The 17,469-nt window shown below is 49.4% G+C and overlaps 1 protein-coding gene across 5 annotated transcripts in view; it reads left to right on the top strand.

The window, feature by feature from the left end:
• LOC134948133 (sulfotransferase 1 family member D1-like) overlaps positions 1-17,469 on the top strand; it is a 183,742-nt gene that overhangs the window by 144,494 nt on the left and 21,779 nt on the right. For 4 of the 5 annotated variants that reach the window (XM_063935937.1, XM_063935935.1, XM_063935933.1 and 1 more), the window contains one exon: positions 9,098-9,220. The exons of the other annotated variant lie outside the window; for it this stretch is intronic. In XM_063935937.1, the coding sequence (XP_063792007.1) occupies positions 9,098-9,220 (123 nt within the window). The remainder of the gene's footprint in view (positions 1-9,097; positions 9,221-17,469) is intronic. 5 annotated transcript variants of the gene reach the window in all.

The raw sequence follows: 17,469 nt of genomic DNA, 5'->3' as shown, positions 1-17,469 counted from the left end.
ACCACAGGTATAGAATGTAGATGGATAGTATACTTAACGACACAGAGGTAGGTGCAGCAGTGGCCTACCGTACCGTACTGCTATATATACTGGTGGTCACTGTCAGCAAACTGCAAAACTAAAATGCACCACAGGTATAGAATATAGATGGATAGTATACTTGACGACACAAAGGTAGGTACAGCAGTGGCCTTCCGTACCGTACTGCTATATATACTGGTGGTCACTGTGTCAGCAAACTGCACAACTGAAATGCACCACAGGTATAGAATCTAGATGGATAGTATACTTGACGACACAGAGGTAGGTACAGCAGTGGCCTACTGTACCGTAATGCTATATATTATATACTGGTGGTCAGCAAACTGTGCAAAACTGAAATGCACCACAGGTATGGATGGATAGTATACTTGACGACACAGAGGTAGGTACAGCAGTGGCCTACTGTACCGTAATGCTATATATTATATACTGGTGGTTAGCAAACTGTGCAAAACTGAAATGCACCACAGGTATGGATGGATAGTATACTTGACGACACAGAGGTAGGTACAGCAGTGGCCTACTGTACCGTACTCCTATATATTATATACTGGTAGTCAGCAAAATTATGCACTGTCTCCTACTATATACTGTCTACAATGCAGCACAGATATGGAGTGTTTTTCAGGCAGACAACGTATACTGGTGGTCACTGGTCAGCAAAACTCTGCACTGTACTCCTCCTATATAATATTATACTGGTGGTCCCCAGTCCCCACAATAAAACAGCACACTGAGCACAGATATGGAGTGTTTTTCAGGCAGACAACGTATACTGGTGGTCACTGTCAGCAAAACTCTGCACTGTACTCCTCCTATATAATAATACTGCTGGTCCCCAGTCCCCACAATAAAGCAGTGTGAGCACAGATATATGCAGCACACTGAGCACAGATATGGAGCGTTTTTCAGGCAGACAACGTACACTGGTGGTGGTGGTCACTGGTCAGCAAAACTCTGCACTGTACTCCTCCTATATTAATATACAGCTGCTCCCCAGTCCCCACAATTAAGCAATAAGTAAAGCAAGCACAAATATTTGCATCAACAATACACGGAGAGGACGCCAGCCACGTCCTCTCCCTAACATTTCCAATGCACGAGTGAAAATGGCGGCGACACGCGGCTGCTTATATAGAATCCGAATCTCGCGAGAATCCGACAGCGGGATGATGACGTTCGGGCGCGCTCGGGTTAACCGAGCCATACGGGAGAATGCGAGTATGCCTCGGACCCGTGTAAAAAGGGTGAAGTACAGGGGGGTTCGGTTTCCGAGAAACCGAACCCGCTCATCACTAATCTACAGTATAATGAAAAGGATGTGATTTGTAAGGTGCAGGGACTAGGTCACTGAAAAACAGCGGCAACTACCAATTAACTTAATTGAATGGTGTCACAGAATGGGAGGAGAGGTCCCCCCCTTCAGAGCAGGAGCCCGGCGGCAGATGACTCCGTTGCCTCCCAGAGTTACGCCTCTGCCAGGAGGTGTGTCAACAGCGTGTCCACACCTACACAGCAGCAAGCGGTACAGGTGCTGGTGGTAGGAGCCTGAGCAGAAACGTGGATCCAGATGCCATTGTAGGAGCCTTGTGGTGGAAGCAACATACCCGACTACGGTGCAGTGGGTGAAGTCCGTAACAGACGGTTACTGACTGTTAGGGGGAATCCCCTATGGGCCAGGTCACGTGAGAACCAAACCCTATCTGTGATCATTTGGTGCGGGCAGCGAGGGTGCATCCGGTCACAGTTCTTATTTGTTGTGGTTCATTTTTAAGTGTTACAATCCTGTGTGTTGTAAACTCATTTACAATCCATTGTGTCTTTGGTTCTGTTGGTAATGGCGCAACTTTGTAAGGCATCCTGATGGCGATCTTCCACTTCCTGTATGCTGTAAAACCTTAATTAAACCGATTAAAACAAAAAACTGATCTGGGACAAGGTTGAGCTCTGCTGTGGGCAGGGGCGTAAGCTCATACCAGACTCCCAGAGGTGAAATAGATGATGATAGCGCCCCCCCCCCCCCCCACTCTCGACCCAGTTCATCAATGACCGTTGCGTCATCTCCTCCCCCCCCCTGATCACCACTTCCCACTCCCAACCTCTGGAAATCTATCCCACACTCAAAGCGGGGATGGCCAGCTTTTCACAAAACGGGTATGTCAGCCCCGTTATCTGGGCGTGCTGATGCCAGTGGATGTGCCCTTGGACGCAGCCTCAACTGCGTAATTATCCCAGCCATCCTGAGAAACGTGAGAGTTACGCAGATGACCGATGTTTCGTGCAGATGACCCGATGTTGCGTCTACGGACGCAGCAGCAGTTCATAGAAGCCGTCAGGAAGCGGCTATTTCCGCAAGGCACCTCCTGTGGTATTTGCTTAGATTCGTGGTCGCAGCTGCGACTGTGTAGCGATCATGACTGAATCGGACCGTTAGTGCAGTGCTGTGTGTGCTCTGTGTCTCCTGTGCTCCCGGGATTTTATTTGGACATTTGGCTTGATATTGACTATGTAGCCACTCCCCGTGCCTGGGGCATGACTCCAGCAGGTAAAAGTTCTCTCCAGCTGTCACTTGCAGTAGAACGGAGAGTCAGGGACAGTCACTACTCAGCCTCCCTGAGCTTCACACCAGGTGCTACAATGCGGGGAAAGCTAGCTGTCATCCAGGGAATGGCCATAGCTGAATGCATTGCTGAGAACTGGGGAGAAATCTGGAACTTCCAGGCAAGAGACGGAGATGTTTTGTTGGACACCTATCCCAAATCAGGTGGGTGACTGCTGTCTGCAGGACAAAATATTTACAGGTCTCGTATAGCTCAGGGGTGGGCAATAAGCGACCTTCCAGCTGCTGTAGAACTACACCTCCCAGCATGCCCTGTGACCGTTTTGCTATTTACCTGTGCTAAAGCTTTTGCAGGGATTGCTGGGTTGTGTAGTTCAACAGCAGCTGGAATTCCGCTTTTCTCTAACGTCCTAGTGGATGCTGGGGACTCCGTCAGGACCATGGGGAATAGCGGCTCCGCAGGAGACAGGGCACAAAAGCAAGCTTTTAGGATCACATGGTGTGCACTGGCTCCTCCCCCTATGACCCTCCTCCAAGCCTCAGTTAGGTTTTTGTGCCCGTCCGAGAAGGGTGCAATCTAGGTGGCTCTCTTAAAGAGTTGGTTAGAAAAAGTTTTTAGGTTCTTTATTTTCAGTGAGTCCTGCTGGCAACAGGCTCACTGCATCGAGGGACTTAGGGGAGAGAATTTCAACTCACCTGCGTGCAGGATGGATTGGATTCTTAGGCTACTGGACACCATTAGCTTCAGAGGGAGTCGGAACACAGGTCTCGCCCTGGGGTTCGTCCCGGAGCCGCGCCGCCGACCCCCTTGCAGATGCTGAAGATTGAAGAGGTCCGGAACCAGGCGGCAGAAGACTTTTCAGTCTTCCTCAGGTAGCGCACAGCACTGCAGCTGTGCGCCATTGTCTGTCAGCACACTTCACACAGCGATCACGGAGGGTGCAGGGCGCGGGGGGGGGCGCCCTGGCAGCAATGTAGAATACCTGTATGGCGAAAAATACATCACATATAGCCCTTGAGGCTATATGGATGTATTTAACCCCTGCCAGACTTCACAATCTCCGGAGAAGAAGCCCGCCGAAAAGGGGGCGGGGCCTATTCTCCTCAGCACACAGCGCCATTTTCCCTCACAGAAAGGCTGAGGGGAAGGCTCCCAGGCTCTCCCCTGCACTGCACTACAGAAACAGGGTTAAAACAGAGAGGGGGGGCACTGATTTGGCGATATACATATATATTAAATGCTATATGGGAGGAACACTTATATATGGGTTGTCCCTGTATAATTATAGCATTTTGGTGTGTGCTGGCAAACTCTCCCTCTGTCTCCCCAAAGGGCTAGTGGGTCCTGTCCTCTATCAGAGCATTCCCTATGTGTGTGCTGTATGTCGGTACGTGTGTGTCGACATGTATGAGGAAAATGTTGGTGAGGAGGCGGAGCAAATTGCCTGTAATGGTGATGTCACTCTCTAGGGAGTCGACACCGGAATGGATGGCTTACTTATGGAATTACGTGATAATGTCAACACGCTGCAAGTGGGTTGACGACATGAGACGGCCGGCGAACAAATTAGTACCGGTCCAGGCGTCTCAGACACCGTCAGGGGCTTGTAAAAACGCCCATTTACCTCAGTCGGTCGACATAGACCCAGACACGGACACTGATTTCAGTGTCGACGGTGAAGAAACAAACGTATTTTCCTTTAGGGCCACACGTTAAGGGCAATGAAGGAGGTGTTACATATTTCTGATACTCCAAGTACCACAAAGAAGGGTATTATGTGTGAGGTGAAAAAACGACCTGTAGTTTTTCCTGAATCAGATAAATTAAATGAAGTGTGTGATGATGCGTGGGTTTCCCCCGATAGAAAATTATTGGCGGTATACCCTTTCCCGCCAGAAGTTAAGGCGCGTTGGGAAACACCCCTCAGGGTGGATAAGGCGCTCACATGCTTATCAGAACAAGTGGCGGTACCATCTACAGATAGGGCCGTACTTAAGGAGCCAGCTGATAAGAGGCTGAAAAATATCCTAAAAAGTATACACACACATGCTGGTGTTATACTGTGACCAGCGATCGCCTCAGCCTGGATGTGCAGAGCTGAGGTGGCTTGGTCGGATTCCCTGACTAAAAATATTGATACCCTTGACAGGGACAGTATTTTATTGACTATAGAGCATTTAAAGGATGCATTTCTATATATGCGAGATGCGCAGAGGGATATTTGCACTCTGGCATCAAGAGTAAATGCGATGTCCATATCTGCAAGAAGATGTTTATGGACACGACAGTGGTCAGGGGATGCAGATTCCAAACGGCACAAAGATGTATTGCCGTATAAAAGGGGAGGAGTTATTTGGGGTCGGTCCATGGGACCTGGTGGCCACGGCAACTGCTGGAAGATCCACCGTTTTTTACCCTAAGTCACATCTCTGCAGAAAAAGACACCGTCTTTTCAGCCTCAGTCTTTTCGTCCCTATAAGATATCTGCCCAGGGATAGAGGAAAGGGAAGAAGACTGCAGCAGGCAGCCCATTCCCAGTAACAGAAGCCCTCCACCGCTTCTACTAAGTTCTCAGCATGACGCTGGGACCGTACAGGACCCCTGGATCCTACAAGTAGTATCAAAGGGGCACAGATTGGAATGTCGAGGCGTTTCCCCCCCTCGCAGGTTCCTGTAGTCTGCTGTACCAATGTCTCCCTCAGACAGGGAGGCAGTATTGAAAACAATTCACAAGCTGTATTCCCAGCAGGTGATAATAAAATTACCCCTCCTACAACAAGGAAAGGGGTATTGTTCCACACTATAGGGTGGTACTGAAGCCAGAAGGCTAGGTGAGACCGATTCTAAATCTGAAAAATTTGAACACTTACAAGGGTTCAAATCCAGATGGAGTCACTCAGAGCAGTGATAGCGAACTGGGAACAAGGGGACTATATGGTGTCCCGGGACATCAGGGATGCTTACCTCCATGTCCCAAAATTTGCTTTTCTCACCAAGGGTACCTCAGGTTCGTGGTACAGAACTGTCACTATCAGTTTCAGACGATGCCGTTGGAGTGTCCAAGGCACCCCGGGTCTTTACCAAGGTAATGACCGAAATGAGGATTCGTCCTCAAAGAAAATGGACGACCTCCTGATAAGAACAAGGTCCAGAGAACAGTTGGAGGTCGGAGTAGCACTATCTCAAGTAGTTCTACGACAGCACGGGTGGATTCTAAATATTCCAAAACCGCAGTTGTTCCGACGACACGTCTGCTGGTCCTAGGGATGATTCTGGACACAGTCCAGGAAAAGGGTGTTTCTCCCAGAGGAGAAAGCCAGGGAGTTATCCGAGCTAATCGGGATCCTCCTAAAACCAGGAAAAGTGTCAGTGCATCATTGCACAAGAGTCCTGGTAAAAATGGTGGCTTATTACGAAGCGCTTCCATTCGGCAGATTTCACGCAAGAACTCTTCAGTGGGATCTGCTGGACAAATGGTCCGGATCGCATCTTCAGATGCATCAGCGGATAACCCTATATCCAAGGACAAGGGTGTCTCTCCTGTGGTGATTACAGAGTGCTCATCTTCTAGAGGGCCGCAGATTCGGCATTCAGGATTGGATGCTGGTAACCACGGAGGCCAGCCTGAGAGGCTGGGGAGCAGTCACACAGGGAAAAAATTTCCAGGGAGTGTGATCAAGTCTGGAGAATTCTCTCCACATAAATATACTGGAGCTAAGAGCAAATTTGTAATGCTATAAGCTTAGCAAGGCCTCTGCTTCAAGGTCAGCCGGTATTGATCCAGTGGGATAACATCACGGCAGTCGCCCACGTAAACAGATAGGGCGGCACAAGAAGCAGGAGGGCAGTGGTCAAAACTGCAAGGATTTTTCGCTAGACGGAAAATCATGTGATAGCACTGTCAGCAGTGTTCATTCCGGGAGTGGACGACTGGGAAGCAGACTTCCTCAGCAGGCACGACCTCCACCCGGGAGAGTGGGAACTTCATCGGGAAGTTTCCGCATGATTGTGAACCGTTGGGAAAGACCAAAGGTGGAAATGATGGCGTCCCGCCCGAACAAAAAACGGGACAGGTATTGCGCCAGGTCACGAGACCTTCAGGCGATAGCTGTGGACGTCCTGGTAACACTGTGGGTGTAACAGTCGGTGTATGTGTTCCCTCTTCTGCTTCTCATAACCAAGGTATTGAGAATTATAAGACGTAGAGGAGTAAGAACTATACTCGTGGCTCCGGATTGGCCAAGAGGGACTTGGTACCCGGAACTTCAAGAGATGCTCACAGAGGACTAATGGCCTCGGGAGCTAAGATGGGATTTGCTTTCAGCAAGAACCATGTCTGTTCCAAGAGGAACCGTGGCATCTGCCTCTAAGAAAGGACCTGCTCCAGCAGGGACCTTGTCTGTTCCAAGACTTACCGCGACTGCGTTTGACGGCATGGCGGTTGAACGCCGGATCCTAAGGGAAAAGGCATTCCGGAAGAGGTCATACCTACCCTGGTCAAAGCCAGGAAGGAGGTGACCGCACAACGTTATCACCACATGTGGTGAAAATATGTTGCGTGGGTGAGGCCAGGAAGGCCCCACGAAAAAAAATTTCAACTAGGTCGATTTCTGCACTTCCTGAAAACAGGAGTGTCTATGAGCCTCAAATTGGGGTCCATTAAGGTTCAAGTTTCGGCCCTGTAGATTTTCTTCCAGAAAAAATTGGCTTCAATTCCTGAAGTCCAGACGTTTGTCAAGGGAGTATTGCATATACAGCCCCTTGTGTGCCTCCAGTGGCACCGTGGGATCTCAACGTAGTGTTGGGATTCCTCAAATCATATTGGTTTGAACCGATCAAATCTGTGGATTTGAAATATCTCACATGGAAAGGGACCATGTTGTGGCCCTGGCCTCGGCCAGGCGATTGTCAGAATTGGGGGCTTTGTCTTAAAAAAAGCTCATATTTGTTTTTCCATTCGGACAGGGCAGAACTGCGGACTCGTCCCCAGTTTCTTCCTAAGGTGGTGTCAGCGTTTCGCCTGAAACAACATATTGTGGTGCCTGCGGCTACTAGGGACTTGGAGGACTCCAAGTTGCTAGACGTTGTCGGGGCCCTAAAAATATATATATATATATATATATATATATATATTTCCAGGACGGCTGGAGTCAGAAAGTCTGACTTGCTGTTTATATTGTATGCACCCCAAAAGATGGGTGCTCCTGCTTCTAAGCAGACTATTGCTCGTTGGATTTGTAGTACAATTCAGCTTGCACAGTCTGTGGCAGGCCTGCCACAGCCAAAATCTGTCAATGCCCATTCCACAAGGAAGGTGGGCTCATCTTGGGCGGATGCCCGAGGGGGTCTCGGCTTTAAAATTTTGCCGAGCAGCTACGTGGTCAGGGGGGAACACGTTTGTAAAATTCTACAAATTTGATACCCTGGCTGAGGAGGACCTGGAGTTCTCTCATTCGGTGCTGCAGAGTCATCCGCACTCTCCCGCCCGTTTGGGAGCTTTGGTATAATCCCCATGGTCCTGACGGAGTCCCCAGCATCCACTAGGACGTTAGAGAAAATAAGATTTTACTTACCGATAAATCTATTTCTCGTAGTCCGTAGTGGATGCTGGGCGCCCATCCCAAGTGCGGATTGTCTGCATTACTTGTACATAGTTATTGTTACAAAAATCGGGTTATTATTGTTGTGAGCCATCTTTTTTAGAGGCTACTTCATTGTTATCATACTGTTAACTGGGTTCAGATCACAAGTTGTACGGTGTGATTGGTGTGGCTGGTTTGGGTCTTACCCGGGATTCAAGATCCTTCCTTATTGTGTACGCTCGTCCGGGCACAGTACCTAACTGAGGCTTGGAGGAGGGTCATAGGGGGAGGAGCCAGTGCACACCATGTGATCCTAAAAGCTTGCTTTTGTGCCCTGTCTCCTGCGGAGCCGCTATTCCCCATGGTCCTGACGGAGTCCCCAGCATCCACTACGGACTACGAGAAATAGATTTATCGGTAAGTAAAATCTTATTATTGTCTACCCCTGCTCTAGATCAACAGTCTATGGCTATGAGAACCTTAGATGCTTACACTCTAGAAAGATCATGGGTCTTCAACCTGTGGCCATCCAGCTGTTGTGGAACTACACATCCCAGCATGCCCTGCTCAGTTTTAGCATGCCTTAATAGCAAAACTGTGGCAGGGCATGCTGGGATGTGCAGTTCCACATCAGCTGGAGGGCTGTAGGTTGAAGACCCATGCTCTAGATTGACTGTCCATGCATATGAGAACCATAGGAGTTTACGATCTAGAACAACTAACACCTGTGGATATTGCTTAGCTAAGGCTCTGGTGCAGAATAACATATTGATGTATAAGTGTTGTGGTATGAAGGCGACATCCGAGTTAAATAAACATTATAAACAATAAGTTATACTTTTGCAATGAAGGGATTTCAGTAATAAAGGTTTATTAATCCTCTGTGAATGTTGTGCCCGGTCTGGATTTCAGGAACCACCTGGATGCAGGAGGTCATTGACCTGATCATGCACGACGCGGATGAGCAGATCTGCAGGAGAGCCCCCATTTATGAGAGGATCCCTTTCATTGAGCTCATGCACCTGATGAAGCCGGGTAAGGGTGAAACGTGCTGGAAGTAATTGGGTAGGGGTGAAACGTGCTGGAAGGTAACTGGAGAATCCTCCTCTAATATTGAGATATGGAAGGAAACTTCTAGTGCACTTCCAAACACGTATAATTTATGTGTTTTCCGGGACTGGATTATACATATAGCGAGGGATTTTATTCATCCCCAAAGTGTTAATATACTTCTGTATATACATTGCCATGAGGAAGGAGCCTGATGTGGCTCCAAAATGCAGCATTAGTGATTTGGTTAACATGTATCTTGTCACAGTAATGTGAATTGTATTTATATATACTGTACAAAAAGACTTTAAAGAAAATCCTGGAGTGCTGCGTCTAGCCGAAGACTGTGGGTTCTTACTGAATTGGATATATATATATATATATATATATATATATATATAAACCTATGAATGCCTGGAATACTTGCGATCGGGATGCTGTCAGTCGGTATTCCGGCAGTGGCATATTGACTCATGGCGGTGTTCCGGCACTGTTATTTTTTTGGCCGCGTGTTGGTATTTTGGCGCCGGGATTTATTTATTTTTTTATATATATATATATATATATATATATATATATACAGAGCCGGCCCTAACCAATATGACGCCCTAGGCAAGATTTTGGCTGGTGCCCCCTAGCACCACCGCTGGTTCTGCCTCTGACCTTGCACCTCCTTCCCAGCACCATCACCCCTCACCCATAGCAATCCTTGTACCCCCTATATTTTAAATAGGAACAGTTCGCACATTTGACGCACAGCCCAAAAAGGGCATCTTCTTGCTGGGAAGGGGCATGGCCACACAATAGTAACCCCAATTCCAATTACGCCACACAGTACTGCAACTTTATTCACATTTTATCTTGCGATAGTGTCCATAATTCCTATTACATCCCACAGTAGTATCACTTTATCTTATAAATGTTACTCCTCACAGTAGAGCCCCTTATTCACATTACATCACACCGAATTGCTCCTTATTCACATTACACCACGTCTTATTGCTCTTTATTCACATTAGACGACACAGTAGTGCCCTTTCTATATGCAACGCCACATAGTAACGCACCTTATACACATAATGCCACACATTAGTAATGCATTTATACACAATTCCACACAGTAATGCCCCTTACACATATGAGACACATTAATGTCCTTATAAATAAGAATTTACTCACCGGTAATTCTATTTCTCGTAGTCCGTAGTGGATGCTGGGTACTCCGTAAGGACCATGGGGAATAGACGGGCTCTGCAGGAGACTGGGCACTCTAAAAGAAAGATTAGGTACTATCTGGTGTGCACTGGCTCCTCCCTCTATGCCCCTCCTCCAGACCTCAGTTAGGGAAACTGTGCCCGGAAGAGCTGACACTACAAGGAAAGGATTTGGAATCCAGCGTAAGACTCATACCAGCCACACCAATCACACCGTACAACTCGTGATAACTATACCCAGTTAACAGTATGAATAACAACTGAGCCTCACTGAACAGATGGCTCATAACAATAACCCTTTAGTTAAGCAATAACTATATACAAGTATTGCAGAAAATCCGCACTTGGGACGGGCTCCCAGCATCCACTACGGACTACGAGAAATAGAATTACCGGTGAGTAAATTCTCATTTTCTCTGACGTCCTAGTGGATGCTGGGTACTCCGTAAGGACCATGGGGATTATACCAAAGCTCCCTAACGGGCGGGAGAGTGCGGATGACTCTGCAGCACCGCATGAGCAAACTCAAGGTCCTCCTCAGCCAGGGTATCAAACTTGTATAATTTTGCAAATGTGTTTGATCCCGACCAGGTAGCAGCTCGGTAAAGTTGTAAAGCCGAGACCCCTCGGGCAGCCGCCCAAGAAGAGCCCACCTTCCTCGTGGAATGGGCTTTGACTGATTTAGGATGCGGCAGTCCAGCCGCAGAATGTGCAAGTTGAATCGTGCAACAGATCCAGCGAGCAATAGTCTGCTTAGAAGCAGGAGCACCCAGCTTGTTGGGTGCATGCAGGATAAACAGCGAGTCAGTTTTTCTGACTCTAGCCGTGCTGGAAACATAGATTTTCAGGGCCCGGACTACATCCAGCAACTTGGAAGCCTCCAAGTCCCGAGTAGCCGCAGGCACCACAATAGGTTGGTTCAAATGGAACGCTGATACCACCTTAGGGAGAAATTGGGGACGAGTCCTCAATTCTGCCCTGTCCATATGGAAGATCAGATAGGGGCTTTTACATGACAAAGCCGCCAATTCTGACACACGCCTAGCCGAAGCCAAGGCCAAAAGCATGACCACTTTCCACGTGAGATATTTCAACTCCACGGTCTGAAGTGGCTCAAACCAATGTGATTTTAGGAAATCCAACACAACGTTGAGATCCCAAGGTGCCACTGGAGGCACAAAAGGGGGCTGGATATGCAGCACTCCCTTAACAAACGTCTGAACTTCAGGCAGTGAAGCCAGTTCTTTTTGAAAGAAAATCGACAGGGCCGAAATCTGGACTTTAATGGATCCCAATTTTAGGCCCATAGTCACTCCTGACTGTGGGAAGTGCAGAAATCGACCCAGCTGAAATTCTTCTGTTGGGCCTTCATAGCCTCACACCAAGCAACATATTTTCGCCATATGCGGTGATAATGTTTTGCTGTCACATCCTTCCTAGCTTTTATCAGCGTAGGAATGACTTCAACCGGAATGCCCTTTTCCATCAGGATCCGGCGTTCAACCGCCATGCCGTCAAACGCAGCCGCGGTAAGTCTTGGAACAGACAGGGCCCCTGCTGTAGCAGGTCCTGTCGGAGCGGCAGAGGCCAAGGGTCCTCTGAGATCATTTCTTGTAGTTCCGGGTACCAAGTCCTTCTTGGCCAATCCGGAACTATGAGTATAGTTCTTACTCCTCTCTTTCTTATTATCCTCAGTACCTTTGGTATGAGAGGAAGAGGAGGGAACACATAAACTGACTGGTACACCCACGGTGTCACTAGAGCGTCCACAGCTATCGCCTGAGGGTCCCTTGACCTGGCGCAATATCTTTTTAGCTTTTTGTTGAGGCGGGACGCCATCATGTCCACCTGTGGCCTTTCCCAACGATTTACAATCAGCTGGAAGACTTCTGGATGAAGTCCCCACTCTCCCGGGTGGAGGTCGTGCCTGCTGAGGAAGTCTGCTTCCCAGTTGTCCACTCCCGGAATGAACACTGCTGACAGTGCTATCACGTGATTTTCCGCCCATCGGAGAATCCTTGTGGCTTCTGCCATCGCCATCCTGCTTCTTGTGCCGCCCTGTCGGTTTACATGGGCGACCGCCGTGATGTTGTCTGACTGAATCAGCACCGGCTGGTTTTGAAGCCGGGGTCTTGCCTGACTTAGGGCATTGTAAATGGCCCTTAGTTCCAGAATATTTATGTGTAGGGAAGCTTCCTGACTCAACCATTGTCCTTGGAAGTTTCTTCCCTGAGTGACTGCCCCCCAACCTCGGAGGCTTGCATCCGTGGTCACCAGGATCCAATCCTGTATGCCGAATCTGCGGCCCTCGAGAAGATGAGCACTCTGCAGCCACCACAGCAGAGACACCCTGGCCCTCGGGGACAGGGTGATCAGCCGATGCATCTGAAGATGCGATCCGGACCACTTGTCTAACAGATCCCACTGAAAGATCCGTGCATGGAACCTGCCGAATGGAATTGCCTCGTAAGAAGCTACCATCTTTCCCAGGACTCGCGTGCAGTGATGCACCGACACCTGTTTTGGTTTTAGGAGGTCTCTGACCAGAGATGACAACTCCTTGGCCTTCTCCTCCGGGAGAAACACTTTCTTCTGTTCTGTGTCCAGAATCATACCCAGGAACAGCAGACGCGTCGTAGGAACCAGCTGCGACTTCAGGATATTCAGAATCCAGCCGTGCTGTTGTAGCACTTCCTGAGAAAGTGCTACTCCGACCAACAACTGCTCCCTGGACCTCGCCTTTATAAGGAGATCGTTCAAGTACGGGATAATTATAACTCCCTTCTTTCGAAGGAGTATCATCATTTCGGCCATTACTTTGGTAAATACCCTCGGTGCCGTGGACAGACCAAACGGCAACGTCTGAAATTGGTAATGGCAGTCCTGTACCACAAAACGGAGGTACACCTGGTGAGGTGGGTAAATGGGGACATGTAGGTAAGCATCCTTGATGTCCAGTGATACCATGTAATCCCCCTCTTCCAGGCTTGCAATAACCGCCCTGAGCGATTCCATTTTGAACTTGAACTTCCTTATATAAGTGTTCAAGGATTTCAAAGTTAGAATGGGTCTCACCGAACCGTCTGGTTTCGGTACCACAAACATTGTGGAATAGTAACCCCGTCCCTGTTGAAGGAGGGGAACTTTGATTATCACCTGCTGGAGGTACAGCTTGTGAATTGCCGCCAGTACTACCTCTCTGTCCTGGGGAGTAGCTGGCAAGGCTGATTTGAGGTAACGGCGAGGGGGAGACGTCTCGAATTCCAGCTTGTATCCCTGAGATACCACTTGTAGAACCCAGAGATCCACCTGTGAGCGAACCCACTGGTCGCTGAAGTTCCGGAGACGGGCCCCCACCGCACCTGGCTCCACATGTGGAGCCCCAGCGTCATGCGGTGGACTTAGTGGAAGCAGGGGATGATTTTTGTTCTTGGGAACTGGCTGTATGGTGCAGCTTTTTCCCTCTACCCCTGCCTCTGGGCAGAAAGGACGCGCCTCTAACTCGCTTGCCTTTCTGAGGCCGAAAGGACTGTACTTGATAATACGGTGCTTTCTTAGGCCTGAGGTAAAAAAGTCGACTTCCCAGCTGTTGCTGTGGATACGAGGTCTGAAAGACCGTCCCCAAACAATTCCTCACCCTTATAAGGCAAAATTTCCATGTGCCTTTTAGAATCAGCATCACCTGTCCACTGCCGAGTCCATAATACTCTCCTGGCAGAAATGGACATTGCATTAATTCTAGATGCCAACCGGCAAATGTCCCTCTGTGCATCTCTCATATATAAGACTACGTCTTTAATATGCTCTATGGTTAGCAATATAGTGTCCCTGTCCAGGGAATCAATGTTATCAGACAGGGAATCAGACCACGCTGCTGCAGCACTACACATCCATGCTGAAGCAATAGCAGGTCTCAGTATAGTACCTGAGTGTGTATACACAGACTTCAGGATAGCCTCCTGCTTTCTATCTGCAGGCTCCTTTAAGGCTGCCGTATCCTGAGAAGGCAGTGCCACCTTTTTTGATAAGCGTGTGAGCGCCTTGTCCACCTTAGGGGATGTCTCCCAGCGTAACCTATCCGTTGGCGGGAAAGGGTACGCCATTAGTAACCGCTTAGAAATTACTAGTTTCTTATCTGGGGAACACCACGCTTCTTCACACAGTTCATTCAACTCATCAGATGGGGGAAAAGTCACTGGCTGCTTTTTCTCCCCAAACATAATACCCTTTTTTGTGGTAACCGGGTTTATGTCAGCAATGTGTAAAACATCTTTCATAGCCGTAATCATACATCGGATGGCCCTTGTGGACTGTACATTTATCTCATCCTCGTCGACACTGGAGTCAGACTCCGTATCGACATCTGTGTCTGCCATCTGAGTCAGCGGGCGTTTTTGAGCCCCTGATGGCCTCTGAGACGCCTGGGCAGGTGCGGGCTGAGATGCCGACTGTCCCATGGCTGTCACGTCGTCAAACCTTTTATGTAAGGAGTTGACACTGTCGGTTAAAACCTTCCACATATCCATCTACTCCGGTGTCGGCCCCGCCGGGGGTCGACATCACACTTATCGGCTCCTGCTCCGCCTCCACGTAACCCTCCTCATCAAACATGTCGACACAGCCGTACCGACACACCGCACACACACAGGGAATGCTCTGACTGAGGACAGGACCCCACAAAGTCCTTTGGGGAGACAGAGAGAGAGTATGCCAGCACACACCACAGCGCTATATAATCAGGGATTTACACTAACAAAAGCGATTTTCCCTATAGCTGCTTTTATATATAGTTTGCGCCTAAATTTAGTGCCCCCCCTCTCTTTTTTACCCTTGATGCCTGGAAACTGCAGGGGAGAGCCTGGGGAGCTGTCTTCCAGCGGAGCTGTGAAGAGAAAATGTCGCCGGTGTGCTGAGGAAGATAGCCCCGCCCCCTTCTCTGCGGACTTCTCCCGCTTTTTTATCTGTATAATGGCGGGGGATTATGCACATATACAGCTTAAAAGCTGTATTATGTGTCAATTAGCCATGTAAGGTACTCTAATTGCTGCCCAGGGCACCCTTCCCCAGCGCCCTGCACCCATCAGTGACCGGAGTGTGTGGTGTGCATAGGGAGCAATGGCGCACAGCTGCAGTGCTGTGCGCTACCTTAATGAAGACCGAAGTCTTCAGCCGCCGATTTTCAGGATTCTCTTCTGTCTTCTGGCTCTGCAAGGGGGACGGCGGCGCGGCTCCGGGACCGGACGATCGAGGTCGGGCCCTGTGTTCGATCCCTCTGGAGCTAATGGTGTCCAGTAGCCTTAGAAGCCCAAGCTAGCTGCAAGCAGGTAGGTTCGTTTCTCTCCCCTCAGTCCCTCGTAGCAGTGAGTCTGTTGCCAGCAGATCTCACTGAAAATAAAAAACCTAACAAATACTTTCTTTTCTAGGAAGCTCAGGAGAGCCCCTAGGGTGCATCCAGCTCTGGCCGGGCACAGATACTAACTGAGGTCTGGAGGAGGGGCATAGAGGGAGGAGCCAGTGCACACCAGATAGTACCTAATCTTTCTTTTAGAGTGCCCAGTCTCCTGCGGAGCCCGTCTATTCCCCATGGTCCTTACGGAGTACCCAGCATCCACTAGGACGTCAGAGAAAACATAATGCACCTTACACATTATGACAACCTTTATTAATGCCCTTTTACACATAATGTCCCTTACACATATGCTGCACATTATTAATGCCCTTATACACATAATGACACACATAGTGCCCCCTACACATTTGCTGCACATTATTAGTGCCCTATACACATAATGACACACATACAGTAGTACCCTGTTACACATATGCCGCACATTATTAATGCCCTTATACACATAATGACACACATAGTGGCCCTTTACACAGTGGCGGATCCAGGGGGGGGGGGGGCACTCGGGCCCGTGCCCCCCCTGTCATTTGTGACCCCCCCCCCCGGTGCCGCACAGGGAGATGACGGGCGCCCGCTGAGATTGTGTTACCAGCGGGCGCTCGTCTCCCTGCACAGCGGCAGCCAGAGGCAGGAGCTCAGTACTGAGGTCCGGCTTCCGGCGCTGTCACTGTGCGGCGTGCGCTATGGGAGAGACGTCAGTCATGACGTCTCTCTCATAGTGCTGACTGAGGAGCGGACGCCCAGGGAGGAGGAGGACTGCAGCGGCGCGGGAACGGGGCTCGGTAAGTATGTTTTTTTCTTCCTTAATGCAGCGGGAGCATCTACTGGGGGCAAACTACGGGGGACATTACTACTGGGGGGCATCAACAAGGGGCATTACTACTGGGGGGGCAAACTACTAGGGGCATTATAACTGGGGGGCAACTACTGGGGGCATCACTACTGAGGGGTCATCTATTTGGGGCAGCTACTGGGGGACATTTTTACTGGGGGCCATCTACTGGGGGCATTACTACAGGGGGGTCATCTATTGGGGCAAACTCGTAGGGGGCATTATTACGGGGGGGTCATCTATTGGGGGCAGCTACTGGGGCGTTATTACTGGGGGCTCATCTATTGGGGGCAGCTACTGGGGGACATTTTTTACTGGGGGCCATCTTCTGGGGGCATTACTACAGGGGGGTCATCTATTGGGGCAAACTCGTAGGGGTCATTATTACTGGGGAGTCATCTATTGGGGGCAGCTACTGGGGCATTATTACTGGGGGGCATCTACTGTTGGCATTACTACTGGGGGGTCATCTATTGGGGGCAGCTACTGGGGGACATTTTTACTGGGGGGCATCTACGGGGGGCATTATTACTGGGGGGCATCTACTGGGGGCATTACTACTGGGGGGTCATCTATTGGGGGTAAACTCCTAAGGGGCATTACTACTGGGGGCAAACTACAGGAGGACATTATTACTGGGGGGCATCTACTGGGGGCAAACTGCTTAGGGACATTATTACTGGGGGGCATCTACTGGGGTAAACTGCTTGGGGACATTATTACTGGGGGGCATCTACTGGGGGCAAACTACTGGGGACATTATTACTGGGGGGCATCTACT

Source organism: Pseudophryne corroboree, chromosome 8 (genome assembly GCF_028390025.1).
Source record: "Pseudophryne corroboree isolate aPseCor3 chromosome 8, aPseCor3.hap2, whole genome shotgun sequence".
Taxonomy (NCBI): domain Eukaryota; kingdom Metazoa; phylum Chordata; class Amphibia; order Anura; family Myobatrachidae; genus Pseudophryne; species Pseudophryne corroboree.
The sequence above is the reverse complement of the archived record's forward strand: the minus strand, read 5'-3'. Positions and strand labels throughout refer to the sequence as shown.